General features: G+C 42.7%; 1 protein-coding gene across 2 annotated transcripts; it reads left to right on the top strand.

The window, feature by feature from the left end:
* The first annotated feature begins 1,082 nt into the window (after nt 1-1,082).
* On the top strand, nt 1,083-13,932 carry klf15 (Krueppel-like factor 15). Of its 2 annotated transcripts, none has more exons than XM_014135694.3 (3): nt 1,083-1,343; nt 3,469-4,741; nt 10,308-13,932. In XM_014135694.3, the coding sequence occupies exons 2-3, from the start codon at nt 3,555-3,557 to the stop codon at nt 10,474-10,476; spliced, it is 1,356 nt and encodes a 451-aa protein (XP_013991169.1). In that variant the 5' UTR covers nt 1,083-1,343; nt 3,469-3,554; the 3' UTR covers nt 10,477-13,932. The 2 variants fall into 2 exon arrangements, with proteins under 2 accessions (XP_013991169.1, XP_013991170.1); XM_014135695.3 differs by lacking the exon at nt 10,308-13,932 and adding an exon at nt 5,294-10,288.
* The last annotated feature ends 794 nt before the right edge of the window (nt 13,933-14,726 follow it).

The raw sequence follows: 14,726 nt of genomic DNA, 5'->3' as shown, positions 1-14,726 counted from the left end.
AGCAGTCAGGCACTTTAAAATGTACAATGTAAAAACAAATCTAGTTGTTTCAACTGAATATTAGTTTACTCAACTTAGTTTATGCAACTTTTCACCCAAATTTAGCTCCACCATGAGAAAATCTATGCAAAAATTATATTTGGGCATCTTACCAACAAACAAAAACGTTTTTCCAAGCCACCATGCTTCTACATCTGCATTACTTGCTGTTTGGGGTTTTAAACTGGGTTTCTGTATAAGCACTTTGTGACATCTGCTGATAAAAAAGGGGCTTTATACATAAATGTGATTGATTGATAGAGTACGTGATGACTTAGTGAACACATTTACTTAATTTAAGTGTTTATGTACCTAATAAAAATCTAAAGTTCAATATATTTCCATGCATTTACGAATGAACCAATAGTTTTTTCACAAAAACTGTTGCACTAAATAGCAAAGTGCCTACTCTGGTCTTGGCACGTCCGCTATAGCCAACGGCTCGCAGATACAGTACCCGTAGGCTGTGCAGGCAGGCTAGTCTACGTGATGAAATTATTATGGATAAGAGCGAGAATATTTTTATTTGTCAAACGTCAGTCAACCATCGATCATGATGTCATCAGAATAATGTATTGGAAAGGAGCAACAAGATCACCGTGCACTTTCACCGCCTTGTGAAGTTCATCATCATCGTTTATTTAATATGTAGCCTAATAAACTGCAGGGTTTCACGAGTCGTAGTGGGAGAAACACACACCATATCGCATGACTCCAAGTTTACTTTGATACAATGGTTATTAAATCAATATTTGCGAGAAATGGCGGTGGAAACGCCTTTATGCGCAAATATGTATTTAAAAACCATTGTCGAACAAACTAATTATCTGTCGGCATTTATATTATTGTACCGACACTTCCTGTTTCCATCATAGCTGTCGTGTTTTTTATATATATATATATATATATATATATATATATATATATATATACCGTATGACTTTACTATCATAAAAACTGTTTATGTGAACGTGGTCAGAGTCTGTCTGCAGAGAGTTTGACGACAAATTTGGAGCCCAGCCTCCAAGCGTTTTCAACCAATACTAAGAGCAGAGCAGACGAGCCTTCATAAACCAACTTCCAACCCCTTATTTTACTTATAAGCTACACAGCACCAATCATGTAACGCTGTACTACTACCCCAGTAGATCGTAGCTCCAGCTCTACCGCTCGGCATTGCGATGAGAAGCTCCTCTCAAGGGGTTATCCACAACCCTATTGACTATTGACGTCATCTCGCCACCGGAGAAGTGATCTCTTACCAAGACTTGGTGAAAGGACAAAAATTCTCTCGATACATAAAGGTAAGTGCATCATTGATGCCGTAAATAGTGTTTAACGTGGGAAGTGATGGTAGAAAACGCATTGGTGCGTGCGTCCTCCGGTGCGCTCCCTCTGCCATCGCTGCGCTGGACATTACAACATGTTTACGTCGAGAGGACGCATGGTGCTCCATGCTTTCTGCCTATGGGGCGCACACAGTAGGGGAAAACTGCTACGTCGAGTGAACAGGCTTATGCTGAGTATGTGGACATAATGCGCAGTGTATAGTGTAAGGACATATTTTTCATCGTGGATATGCGCATCAAAATGGCACTAGTTTGGATAGGCTATTTTAGATGCATGGGTTATTGCATTCAACTAGAAAAAGGTTTCTCACTGAAAGGGAATGAGGGAGACCGTCACATGTTATCAATGTGGTTAGGCCTACAATGTACATCTCTTTAACATTGCCTACGCCGTAGTTGTCACCATTTTATTTTTAAATAATGCTTTTGGTTTATTCAAATAGGCTACTAGTATGACAGAAGTTAATTGCACCCCAGCCCGATCCATTCAACGTATTGGTTGTAGCCAAGTCAACGCTGTCAACGCTTTTATGATGTGCAGGTTATTATCGGTCAAATCGCTGAAGGCTCTAGGCCTACGGAAGGGGGCGCTCAACTAGTTTCAAGCACCCACATTTAGTACAGTGTAATACAGTTAAGTTTTAATAATGATTCAAGCCAATGGCAGAGAATCATTGCCAACAAAATCTCTTCGATTTTACAGACTATTTTGTTCTTACATTTGCCCAAGGAAAATACCAAGCGGATATTACTCGGAAGATGAAATACACCATGGAAATCCTCACTTATCATATATAATAATCTTATTGAATGAATAGTGGAAAAATAAGTTGCCCATCACTTGATGATAAAATGCACTGAAATGTGTGGTTAAGCAAGCCTATTATTTGAATGCCGACAAGTTAAGTTGACAGCAGCTGTTGCCTGCCCTGTAGTAACGTATGGGAATTAGACTAGGCCTACTATTACACTGGGCTAGTATTGCAATGATACACAGGTAACTGCCAAAAATAATGGAAACACTTGAGTAAATGAGGGATACAAAGTATATTGAAGGGCAGGTGCTTCCACACAAGTGTGGTTCCTGACTTAATTATGCAATTAATATCCCATCATGCTTGGGTTCATCTATGAAAATGCTGGGAAGGCTATTATTTGGGCCATTATTTTGGCTACCATGGCTATTCCCCCATCCACAGAGCACGAGTGGTCACTGAATGTTTTTTTTGAGCATTGAAACTATGTAAACCATATGCCATGGCTGTCTCAGTCACAAGATCTCAACCCAATTAAACACTTATTGGAGATTCTGGAGCGGCGCCAAGACAGAGTTTTTCACCACCATGCCAAGGTGCATTGAAGCTGTTCTGGCTCGTGGTGGCCCAATGCTAAGACACTTTAAGTTGGTGTTTCCTTTATTTTGTCAGTTACCTGTATATCTAGAAGAAAAGCTTTGACAATTGTGGTGGTCATCTATTTTCGACCTTGGTTTACGACCACATGTGAAAGTGGAAACATACTCTTTAAATGGGAACGGCTATAAGGACACTCCTGACGTGCAAAACAACTCATCAAAAAAACTCAAAATCGAAAAGAAAAAAAGAATTAAAAAGAAAGTTCAGTGACATTGCTCCATGCCCAAGCTGAGGTTTAAGAAGAGCTCATTAACTCCTGGCAGGCCACCTAATATTTACTGTCTAAACCAGTTGATCACAGCTCCTCAAGTACCCCCATCAACACACATGCTCGTTTTAGCCCTGCACAAACTCACCAGATTCAGATCATGGAGGGCTTGATGATTAGCTGACAAGTTGAATCAGGTGTGCTTGTCTGAGGCTACAACAAAAATGTGTGCTGTTTGGGGGGACTGGAGGACTGGAGTTGGTAAACACTGTTCTAAACCCCCAGGCAGGCTCATGCTCTGGTGCAAGAGGGAGTGTTATAGAAGTGCTATATAACTATCCTTATGACTCTTGAGATATTGTTGTTAGCGGAGGATAACATGCGCTCTCTTTCTTGTCATTTTCTCCATTGCCATGCCATTTTGCACACATGATGAACATCTATTCCTCTTTTCTAGGGAGAAGAGGAGAAACTGAATCATACACTTATAAGTAGCATAAACCAGAGGGGAGCTAGCAGAGCTGTGACTGGCTCAGGTCAGGAATGGTGGATCACTTGCCGATAGGCGAGGAGACCTTCATGTATTACGCCAACTCTCCGGCAGACCATCACGCATCGGACATGGTGACAGATACGGGTGTCTACCAGGCGCTGTCCTCCCCGTTCTCCGAGGACGACCTGAGTGACTCGTCCAGCGCTCGCTCCTGCTCCAGCCCTGAGTCCCAGGTGCTGGGTTCCAGCTACGGCAGCAGCAGCAGCGGAGAGAGCCAGGACGGTCTCCTGGACTTCCTGCTCTCCCAGGCCACACTGAGACGTGGAGTCACTCCCTCTCTATCCCCCTCAGTACCACCCATCCTCCCCATGGGTCTAGCATGGGAGTCAAAAAGGGACCGCCTGTCTCCGCCAACCAAAGAGGAGTGCTTTGAGTTCCCTGAGTTCCCAGCGGACCTGGATGATCACATAGGGCTGTTGTTTCAGCCCACCCTGGAGGAGATAGAGGAGTTCCTGGAGGAGAATATGGAGGTGGTGGCATTGAAGAATGAGGCTTGCGAGGGTGGGATGTTGGATGTAAACAGTCAGGTGACAGGGTCAGTGTCTGGGCTAGCGCACTCAGACCAAACAGTACCTGTTGCCGTTGCTACTGACCTCACCACAGAGACCAAACACACACCAACATCCCCGATAACAGACTCCAACATTTGTAGTGGGATTAAACAGGAAGACAGTGCTGGGACACCAGCATCAGTAGAGGGGTCCGGTGTGCCGCCTGTCATCCTGCAGATTCAACCAATCCAGATTAAGCAAGAGCCAATCCCAGGTGCGATACCAACACCAGTATCACAGCAGACCACCCAGCCCACCTCAGACATCAAAGTCGCCCAGCTCCTGGTCAACATCCAGGGGCAGACTTTTGCCCTGGTGCCCCAGCTGATGTCTCCAGCTAATCTCCATGGCACATCTTCCAAATTTGTACGCATCGCACCCGTACCCATAGCCGCCAAGCCCCTGGGTCCCGGGGAGGGTGGGCTTGCAGGTGGCCAGGCTGCAGGGATCCTGGTGGGAGGACAGAAGTTCCAGAAGAGCTCGGTAGCGGACCTTATAAAAATGCATAAGTGCACTTTCCCTGGATGTGCCAAGATGTACACTAAGAGCAGCCACCTGAAGGCCCACCTGAGGAGGCACACGGGGGAGAAGCCCTTCGCCTGCACCTGGCCTGGCTGTGGATGGAGGTGAGTGGGTTCAAGCACGTTTTTGGTTGGGTTCGAGTCAGACTTCACAGGTGGAGCTCATAGGTACACTCAGTGTGGGGTTATTCATGTGACTATATGCACTGTGTGTTCAAAGTGAAGTCCAGGAGTGACAGTTAGTGCAACAGCGTTGATGTTCAGCTGTCAGTTGTGATGGTCCATCCAGGTATGACAGTTTAGGGACACCAGTCCATGTTTTAGTTGCAGAAGCAACAGAGTATGCAACCATCTCTGACTGTGGCTGTATTATCTGAGATGAGTCAATTCTTCACAGAAGTTAACATGATTATGAACTTCCTTTGCTGGCTGATTACCAGGGAGTTATATGATTCCATTCAAAGTCAATCCCTGCAGCTGTTTTGCAAAACACAGAGCTGAACCTTCCGAGAAAATATCATTAAGATTTACGTCATTTTGATTGGATATGATGAAGAACTAAAATGATTAGTTTCCCTCATATAAAATCCATATATAATTTGTTCTCTTCTCATGCTCTCTCGTTGTCTCATATCGGTGTGTTTTCTTCTCTTGCAGAGTTTGAGATTAGATTAAGGCCTTTGAAGTGCGGGCAGACTTTGTTCCCTCTACAGTAGCTGTCTCTCTGTTTGCTCGCTATCTGCACACTGTTGCACACTTGCAGAAATCAAGATCTAAAAGTTTTGGTAGCAAGCAGCACTTTGACTGGCATACTAATTAGATTATAATCCATAACCTAAAAGTGGCCAAAGGAGTTTTAAGCATGTTTCTTTGTTTCTACTCACTCAGCAAGCATAAGGTGTGCATTTGTCCCATATTATTCACAGTTTAGTGTTTTTGGTCATGAATCTTGTTCTGGAGGCAGCTCTGCAGAGTGGTCACGAGCTGGCACAGCCACAAAGTTATCAAATCGGATTTGAAACCAAACCTTAAACCTAACCGTAACCACACTGATAACCCTAATGCCTAACCTTAAATTAAGACCAAAACACACATTTTTGTTTTCATGAATTTTTACAATATAGCCAATTTTTGACTTTGCAGCTGGCCTAACTAAGAGGAAATCACTCAGGACAAGACTCATGACAGTAAACGTCAACCTGCATATCATTCATTCACCAGCCAGATATGTAATCCAACATCCAGTTAATTCTTCAACAACCAAAGTTCAACCTATTGTATGGACCATGGATTTAAGACCAAAGGGCAGCAAGTTCATCTAACTTCTTCACCCGACACAGTTGCACAACTAAACACTAAACATAGAATAGCTGGTTCTCCAGTCTGATAAGATTGGCAGTGCTCAGCAGTCTGCCCTGGGACAGGACTGCCCTGGGCCTGTTGTATCCACCCACCTCCCTCAGGGCACAGTGTGGCCTTCAGAGGCTGCTCTCTGTCTGAGGGAACCCTCCTCCTTCCGTCGTCCTGGTCAGGAAATAGAAGTGAGCTTGGGAAATATGCACCTCCAGCCATCTGCGTTTTGAGTGGCTTGTGTTGTAATGAAAGAAAGTGTTTTTGACATTCCTCTGATTCTCTTCATGTCCATAAAACCAAATGACACATGTACTATAAAGCTGTGGATCCTTTTGTGTTTTATCACACACACAATGTATACTGTACGTGCATGCAGGCCAGCATAGATAGGCACAAACACATTTAAGCTGTTGTACTCACACTTTCACGTCGGTACAGAGTTGCAGGGGAACATTGGTATGGGGTTACTAGTGGACAGTATGTTTGAACCCAAACCGTTTATTGTGAAAACACCATGACGCTCTGAAAAAAGGGTTTGTCTTGTTTTTGTACCCGGTTCAACTTACAGTAAAAAGTAAAAAAAAAAAAAAAAAGAAGATATGATTATATTGTTCCTTAGTGTCCATTCTTCAAATTTTGAACAAAAGTGCTTTGTGGTTGCTGCGTGCGGGATTCTGTAATTGTAGCTTAATGAAGGTCCCAAGAGATGGATAGTTGTGTGCAATTGGAACTTCTTATGTAGTTAGCTGAAGTTGTTATCGTTTAGCAAAATTGAGGAGCCTTCATACTCATGCACTAAGTTACAGTAACCCTGTCCCTCCCTGTGGACTTACATGAGTTACAGTAACCCTGTCCCTCCCTGTGGACTTACATGAGTCACTGTAACAAATCAAATCAAATTTTATTTGTCACATGCGCCGAATACAACAGGTGAATATTACAGTGAAATGCTTACTTACAAGCAAGCCCTTAACCAACAATGCAGTTTTAAGAAAATACCTAAAAAAAAGTAAGAGATAAGAATAACAAATGATTAAAGAGGAGAAGTAAATAACAATAGCGGGGCTATAGGGTGTCGAGGTCATTTGTACATTTGGTTATTAAAGTGAATTTGCATTGATAATAACAGAGAGTAGCAGCAGCATTCCAGCTGGGGGGGCAAATAGTCTGGGTAACCATTTGATTAGCTGTTCAGGAGTCTTATAGAAGTTATTTAGGAGCATCTTTGAGCTAGACTTGGCGCTCCGATATCGCTTGCCGTCCGTGCGGTAGCAGAGAGAACAGTCTATGACAAGGGTGGCTGGACTGTCCCTCACTGTGGACTGGAATCTGTGTTCATTCATGTGTTTGTACATTATGTTTACAGGAAAGAGTTTAGGACACATTTACTGGTAGTTCTTGTAATTCACCTGAGTAAGTCCCCTCCTTTTGGCCTTTGCCAGCTCTTATCAGTAATTACTGTATGCTACAGGGCTGAGATCAGGGACAAGCTCGAACAGAGCCAGAGTGTAGCCTAAATGAGCTGTGGAGGTGATGGGAATCATGGCTCCCCTCCCCATGCCTGGGTGTCCCACCCTGCCCCACAGGAGCTCCACAAGCAGCCTTACTGTCATAAGCCCAACCTCCATCACCTCCAAACCACTGCTTATATAACGTAGTTTCATATAGCAGTTACAGTACCAGTCAAAAGTTTGGACACACCTACTCATTCCAGGGTTTTTCTTTATTTTTACTATTTTCTACATTGTAGAATAATAGTGAAGACATCAAAACTATGAAATAACACATATGGAGTCATGTAGTAACCAAAACAGTGTTAAACAAACCAAAATATATTTTATATGGGAGATTCTACAAAGTAGCCACCCTTTGCCTTGATGACAGCTTTGCACACTCTTAGCGTACTCTCAAACAGCTTCATGTGGTAGTCACCTGGAATGCATTTCAATTAACAGCTGTGCCTTGTGGAATTTCTTTCCTTCTTATGCATTTGAGCCAATCAGTTGTGTTTTGACAAGGTAGGGTTGGTATACAGAAGAAAGCCCTACTTGGTAAAAGACCAAGTCCATATTATGTCAAGAACAGCTCAAATAAGCGAAGAGAAACGACAGTCCATCATTACTTTAAGACATGACGGTCAGTCAATCCGGAACATTTCAAGAACTTTGAACGTTTCTTCAAGTGCCGTCGCAAAAACCATCAAGCGCTATGATGAAACTGGCTCTCATGAGGACCGCCACAGGAAAGGAAGACAGAGTTACCTCTGCTGCAGAGGAAAAATTAATTAGAGTTACCAGCCTCAGAAATTGCAGCCCAATAAATGCTTCACAGAGTTCAAGTAACAGACACATCTCAACATCAACTGTTCAGAGGAGACTGGGTGAATCAGGCCTTCATAGTCGAATTGCTGCAAAGAAACCACTACTAAAGGACACCAATAAGAAGAAGAGACTTTCTTGGGCCAAGAAAGATGAGCAATGGACATTAGACCGGTGGAAATCTGTCCTTTGGTCTGATGAGTCCAAATTGGAGATTTTTGGTTCCAGCTGCCGTGTCTTTGTGAGACGCAGAGTGGGTGAACAGATGATCTCCGCATGTGGTTTTCCCACCGTGAAGCATGGAGGAGGAGGTGTGATGGTGTGGGGGTGCTTTGCTGGTGACACTGTCAGTGATGTATTTAGAATTCAAGGCACACTTAACCAGCATGGCTACCACAGCATTCTGCAGCGATACGTCATCCCATCTGGTTTGAGCTTAGCGGGACTATCATTTGTTTTTCAACAGGACTTTGACCCAACACACCTCCAGGCTGTGTAAGGGCTATTTGACCAAGAAGGAGAGTGATGGAGTGCTGCATCAGATGACCTGGCCTACACAATCACCCGACTTCAACCCAGATGGACTGCAGAGTGAAGGAGAAGCAGCCAACAAGTGCTCAGCATATGTGGGAACTCCTTCAAGACTGTTGGACAAGCATTCCAGGTGAAGCTGGTTGAGAGAATGCCAGAAGTGTGCAAAGCTGTCATCAAGGCAAAGGGTGGCTACTTTGAAGAATCTAAATCAAAAAAATATTTTGATTTGTTTGACACTTTTTTGGTTACTACATGATTCACTATTATTGTACAATGTAGAAAATAGTAAAAAATAAAGAAAAACCCTTGAATGAGTCGGTGTGTTCAAACTATTGACTTGTACTGTATATAAAATAGCCTTACAGTTTCCTACAGGGAAATACTTCATATCAACATCCAGGAAGAGATAATAGTTTGTTGGGTCCCTTTGTGGCCCCTTCAGTTACAGTCCTAAAGGTAAGGCTTATTAGCTTAGAGGACAAGGTGAGGCTGAGTTTCGGTCAGAGACAACTGAATGAACTGTCTCAATCATGTCTCAACATGAAGGAGTTATAGAACAATATCAGCTTTGGGGTATAGAGGGTACTGACGCAAAACGTATAGTACATAAGTAATAGAATAGTGTTGCAATGAGGTTTCCTAATGTCAGAGTAAGAAAAATGTACCTCACGGTCTTCATGCCCAGAACCACTTATCTAGTTTACATACAGTGGCATACAGTATTTGTTTTAAATTTACTTCTGCCCATACAGGCCCATACAGGCGATCCTCTGTTGCTAATGTAGCCTAGTCATACGTAACAATTTTACTACCATGTTATATACAGTATGTGTAGCACCTACTATTCCATGTGTGTATGTAGCCATATTACCACATATCTTGCCGGGATCGTTTTATTTAATCTCAATAGCACAGTTGCATCATGGTTCATGGTCAATGTCAATGGAATGAATGTCTAGGAATTACTTAAAATCTCTTTAATCAGTATGTTACCATTGGGAATTAACACCTTCCTGGGAAAAGGGCATGCTCGCGATGTGTTAGGAAATCAATCCCCTGTTCCAGATTAAACAGCCACGCGCGCACACACACACACACACACACACACACACACACACACACACACACACACACACACACACACACACACACACACACACACACACACACACAGAGAGTCTGTCATAAGTAATGAGTTAACCCTTTACCCAGGGATTAGAGTGAAGACCAAAAACAGATCTGTTTGACTTTTATGTGGAGATGTGTTAAACCCAAATATGGGTAGAGCTATAATATGGGTAGAACTCTTTTTTTGAAGAGTGTTGGAAAGATCCTTTATCCTGTGTTGTGTTCTGGTGTAGTCAGACAGAGAGAGGGGACTTTTTTTTATCTCAGGGTGTTATGGCAAACAGTTGCACTGATATAGGACTCATGTCTTTTGTGCTCTGGGTTTGTCTGTCTCTCAGGTTCTCGAGGTCAGACGAACTCTCCAGACACCGGCGCTCCCATTCTGGAGTGAAGCCTTACCAGTGTCCTGTCTGCGAGAAGAAGTTTGCCCGCAGCGATCACCTGTCCAAACACATCAAAGTCCACCGCTTTCCACGAAGCAGCAGGACTGTGCGCTCCACAAACTGACCCTGCTGACAACCAAACCGTCACCCCCACCACCACCCCCCCATCCTGCTAGACTGAGGCCACGTCAGGTGACACACAGAGAGACAAGGAGAGGGTATTTGTGAGAGAGAGAAAGAGTTGGAGGAATGAATGTGGGAGAGGGCATGTAGCAGAGGGGACAGTGGAACTGAACGTTCAAACAACGGTTAATAGAGAGAGTGTTTGAATGTTTTGTTTGTTTATGTGTGTGTGTGTGTGTTTGTGCAAGATTGTGTGACGCACGTTGGTGGACCTGTGGTAATTTATTGGGTGATACAAAAAAACTCTTACTTGACATGACGTCTTCACAGGTGCATTACGTCTAGCTTTTCTTTCATTTGGGGGGTTTTGTCGTCATTCAAATTTTAAAAGATAAGATTTGAGAATTGAAAACAAGTTTTGTTATGCCAAGTATTTTTACACTGAGGTTTTGAGTTAATTGTTGTTGATGTACCTGCCTATAATTAATGCATCAACATTCCTTCTTCTCATCGCCAAGGGAGTTTTAAACTTTTACTACGTAGTTCTTTAAACCAAAACATTTATACTAATACTCAAACGTTCATGTTGAACTACTGATCATTATCAGGATCATGCCATTATAAGCTACTGGCAAAATGTGGAGGCTGTCTCCTATTTTCATTACAGGAGCACTATGATGACTCGTGCCAGGTAAAAGGCATGTGGATCAGTTAACAGCTAACAGTGAACGGCCAACTGCCGTACAACAAAAAGGAAATGCGCACATTGTTTTATGGTGCTTTGTTTATATGTGAACTGACTGGCCTTTTGATCAGTACTGAATAATTGTATGTTTTCTTTTTGTATACGTTAGCTGGAGGAGATGTTATTTTTTATTTAGTTGAATGTGTGTTATGTCCGTGACTCTTTAAGCTCATGCTATTTGAATATCATAATGTCATCCACGTGTCTGGCCTTGTAACAATGCAGTGCCTTCGGAAAGTATTCAGACCCCCTGAACATTTTCCACATTTTGTTACGTTACAGCCTTATTCTAAAATTGATTAAATCAACAACAAAAAAATTCAGCAATCTACACACACACAATACCCCATACTGGCGAAGCGAAAACAGGTTTTTAGACATTTTTGCAAAATGTAGAAATACAGAAATACCTTATTTACTTAAGTATTCTGACCCTTTGCTATGAGACTCACAATAGAGCTCAGGTGCATCCTGCTTCCATTGATCATCCTTGAAATTATTCTACAACTTGATTAGAGTCCACCTGTGGTAAATTCAATTCATTGGTCATGATTTGGAAAGGCACACACCTGTCTATATAAGGTCCCACAGTTGACAGTGAACGTCAGAGCAAAAACCAAGCCATGAGGTCGAAGGAATTGTCCGTAGAGATCCGAGACAGGATTGTGTCGAGGCACAGATCTGGGGAAGGATACCCCAACAATTCTGCAGCATTGATGGTCCCCAAGAACAGAGTGGCCTCTATCATTCTTAAATGGAAGAAGTTTGGAACCACCAAGACTCTTCCTAGAGCTGGCCACACTGAGCAATCGGTGGAGAACCTTCCAGAAGGACAACCATCTCTGCAGCACTCCACCAATCAGGCCTTTATGAGAGGCCAGATGGAAGCCACTCCTCAGTAAAAGGCACATGACAGCCCGCTTGGAGTTTGCCAAAAGGCACCTAAAGGACTCTCAGACCATGAGAAACCAGGTTCTCTGGTCTGATGAAACCAAGATTGAACTCTTTGGCATGAAAGCCAAGCATCACGTCTGGAGGAAACCTGGCACCATCACTACGGTGAAGCATGGTGGTGGCAGAATCATGCTGTGGGGATGTTTTTCAGTGGCAGGGACTGGGAGACTAGTCGGGATCGAGGCAAAGATGAACGGCGCAAAGTACAGAGATCCTTGATGAAGACCTGCTCCAGAGCGCTCAGGACCTCAGACTGGGGGCTAAGGTTTACCTTCCAACAGGACAACGACCCTAAGCACACAGCCAAGACAACACAGGAGTGGCTTCGGGACAAGTCTCTGAATGTCCTTGAGTGGCCCAGCCAGAGCCCGGACTTGAACCCGATTGAACATATCTGGAGAGACCTGAAAATACCTGTGCAGCAACGCTCCCCATCCAAACTGACAGAGCTTGAGAGGATCTGCAGAGAAGAATGGGAGAACCTCCCCAAAGACAGGTATGCAATTCTTGTTGCGTCATACCCAAGAACACTCGAGGCTGTAATCGCTGCCAAAGGTGCTTTAACAAAGTACTGAGTAAAGGGTCTGAATACTTATGTAAATGTAATTTCTTTATTTTTTTAATAACATTTTTTTGCTTTGTCATTATGGGGTTTTGTGTGTAGATTGAGGGGAAAAAAATATTTCTATCATTTTTCGAATAACGTAACAAAGTGGAAAAAATGTGGAAAAAGTCAAGTCCTTTGGGGCCAATATCTCAACTAAGTACAGAGGATCTGTTTGAACATAATTATAGCACTTAGTTGGTGGCTGTATAAAATCTCCATAGCACATGAACATTGAATGTCTACCCTGCCATCTTCTACACCAATACGAGCATGTCAATCAGAACATATGTGTGTATGTCAGTGACAGTCGATCAATGTACAGTTCCATACAATGCTGGTGTAGGAGCAATGAAGGACCCAATCCATGAAATCAATGTCGGTGTAATCAATGTTTTCAGTAAAACAGTTGAACTATGTTTTTTAGGGATTCTAGCTTCACTACCCTGAGTTCACTGTCTCCTTAATATCAACTCAATGGTCTGACTCATGTCATCAACACATGGTACTGAAGCAAACCTATAGCCTTCCAACAGTGACTTCTACTTCAAATTGATAGCAGCGCTAAGTAAGCCAGGGCTCCTGAGGTATTGAATTTGGTGGATAAGAACTGGAATTGCATGGTGCTATTTATCAGTTACTTTACTCTTGAACACATGAAAGTAAATGGTCATAGAAATCTCTCCAATGCACGTGGCCGTAGTCACCCTCCTCACCTACAGCTGACACATGATTGGCTTAGGTAGGGGGAAAAAAACGAAAACCATTGTAAACACAGTATTTGAGTTTTCTTTTCCCTCTGCAAAAACTGCACTCTTTGATGGCATGTCTTTTATGTATTGTCAATATCTGAACCTAAGAGGTATAGGGAGAACAGTATGCTTATAGGAATGCATTCCTTCCATTCAATTTGAAAGGCTTTTTAAAAAAACGGTGTTATTTTAACCCATGAATGTATGTATATACTGTCGCTAGATGCATCTAAAAGAAACAGAAATATTATTCTTATCATTTCTGGGATTGTGTAAATTTCTAGTGCAAAAATGTAAAGAAGTGTACATAATGACAATTAATGATATATTATATAGATATGATATATTTTTCTTTGTTCTACGTAAGATGCATTTACAAATAAACCAAACCCAAAACATAAAGTAGTTATGCTTGGTGTTCCTTTTTTCCATATTTGGTCTAGTAAGAGCTTTGTTGTCCAAAAATAATCAGTGGCCATTGATACAAGGTCCGTTGTTGTCATTCCATTTTTACATGACTCCCTGCTTTCTATCCCTGTAACGCCTACTCTTTATCTTTAGCATTCATCATAATCTGCTATTACACTACCAACAGGGGGGAAACAGTCAAACAACACAAGGGTACAGTGATATGCTCTTATTACCCTTTATGGCCATGGGTCTCTCCAGTGGACCGTTTGGTTTCTCAAATATGCTTTTGTTTTCAGGTTTGTTTGATATCCTTGCTTCCGAGTGAGTTGGTTGGAAAAACATTTTTTAAAGCTAGACAAGAAAATGTATTAAGCTGGAAAACTCGAGGAATGCCAGAATAAGATGTACACCATATGGCGAGCATTCATGGAGCACTCGCTCGTTTTCTCCCGCTCTCTCATGCTCTCTCTCCTTGTCCCTATGTGCATTTAACTACTTCTTTAATGGGAGGCTGGATGGGTCTCACTGCAGGCACGTTTGCCAGCCACACATTTGCTGAGTCATTCTGTATAAACAGAGAGCACGCCTGACTATATGATGCTGTTATTTATGTAGCCCACATTGATTTATGAGCCGCTATGGTTTAGAGGCATTCTGGGATGCAGGAGGACTTAATTCAAGACATCTGTTTGGGGGCCATTCTGATTTCAGGCCTAGTATCTTCAGCCCTGTTCCTGTCTTCAGGCTATACAAAGGAAGTGTTGTCATTCTGCTTGATGTTCAGA

This window comes from Salmo salar, chromosome 13, assembly GCF_965601325.2.
Source record: "Salmo salar chromosome 13, fSalSal1, whole genome shotgun sequence".
NCBI classification, from domain to species: domain Eukaryota; kingdom Metazoa; phylum Chordata; class Actinopteri; order Salmoniformes; family Salmonidae; genus Salmo; species Salmo salar.
The sequence above is the reverse complement of the archived record's forward strand: the minus strand, read 5'-3'. Positions and strand labels throughout refer to the sequence as shown.

Coding starts and splice junctions, on each gene's coding strand:
- klf15 (XM_014135694.3), top strand. CDS start 3,555: ATGGTGGATCACTTGCCGATAGGCGAGGAGACCTTCATGTATTACGCC. Junction 4,742..10,307: donor TGGCCTGGCTGTGGATGGAG/GTGAGTGGGTTC, acceptor TCTGTCTCTCAG/GTTCTCGAGGTCAGACGAAC.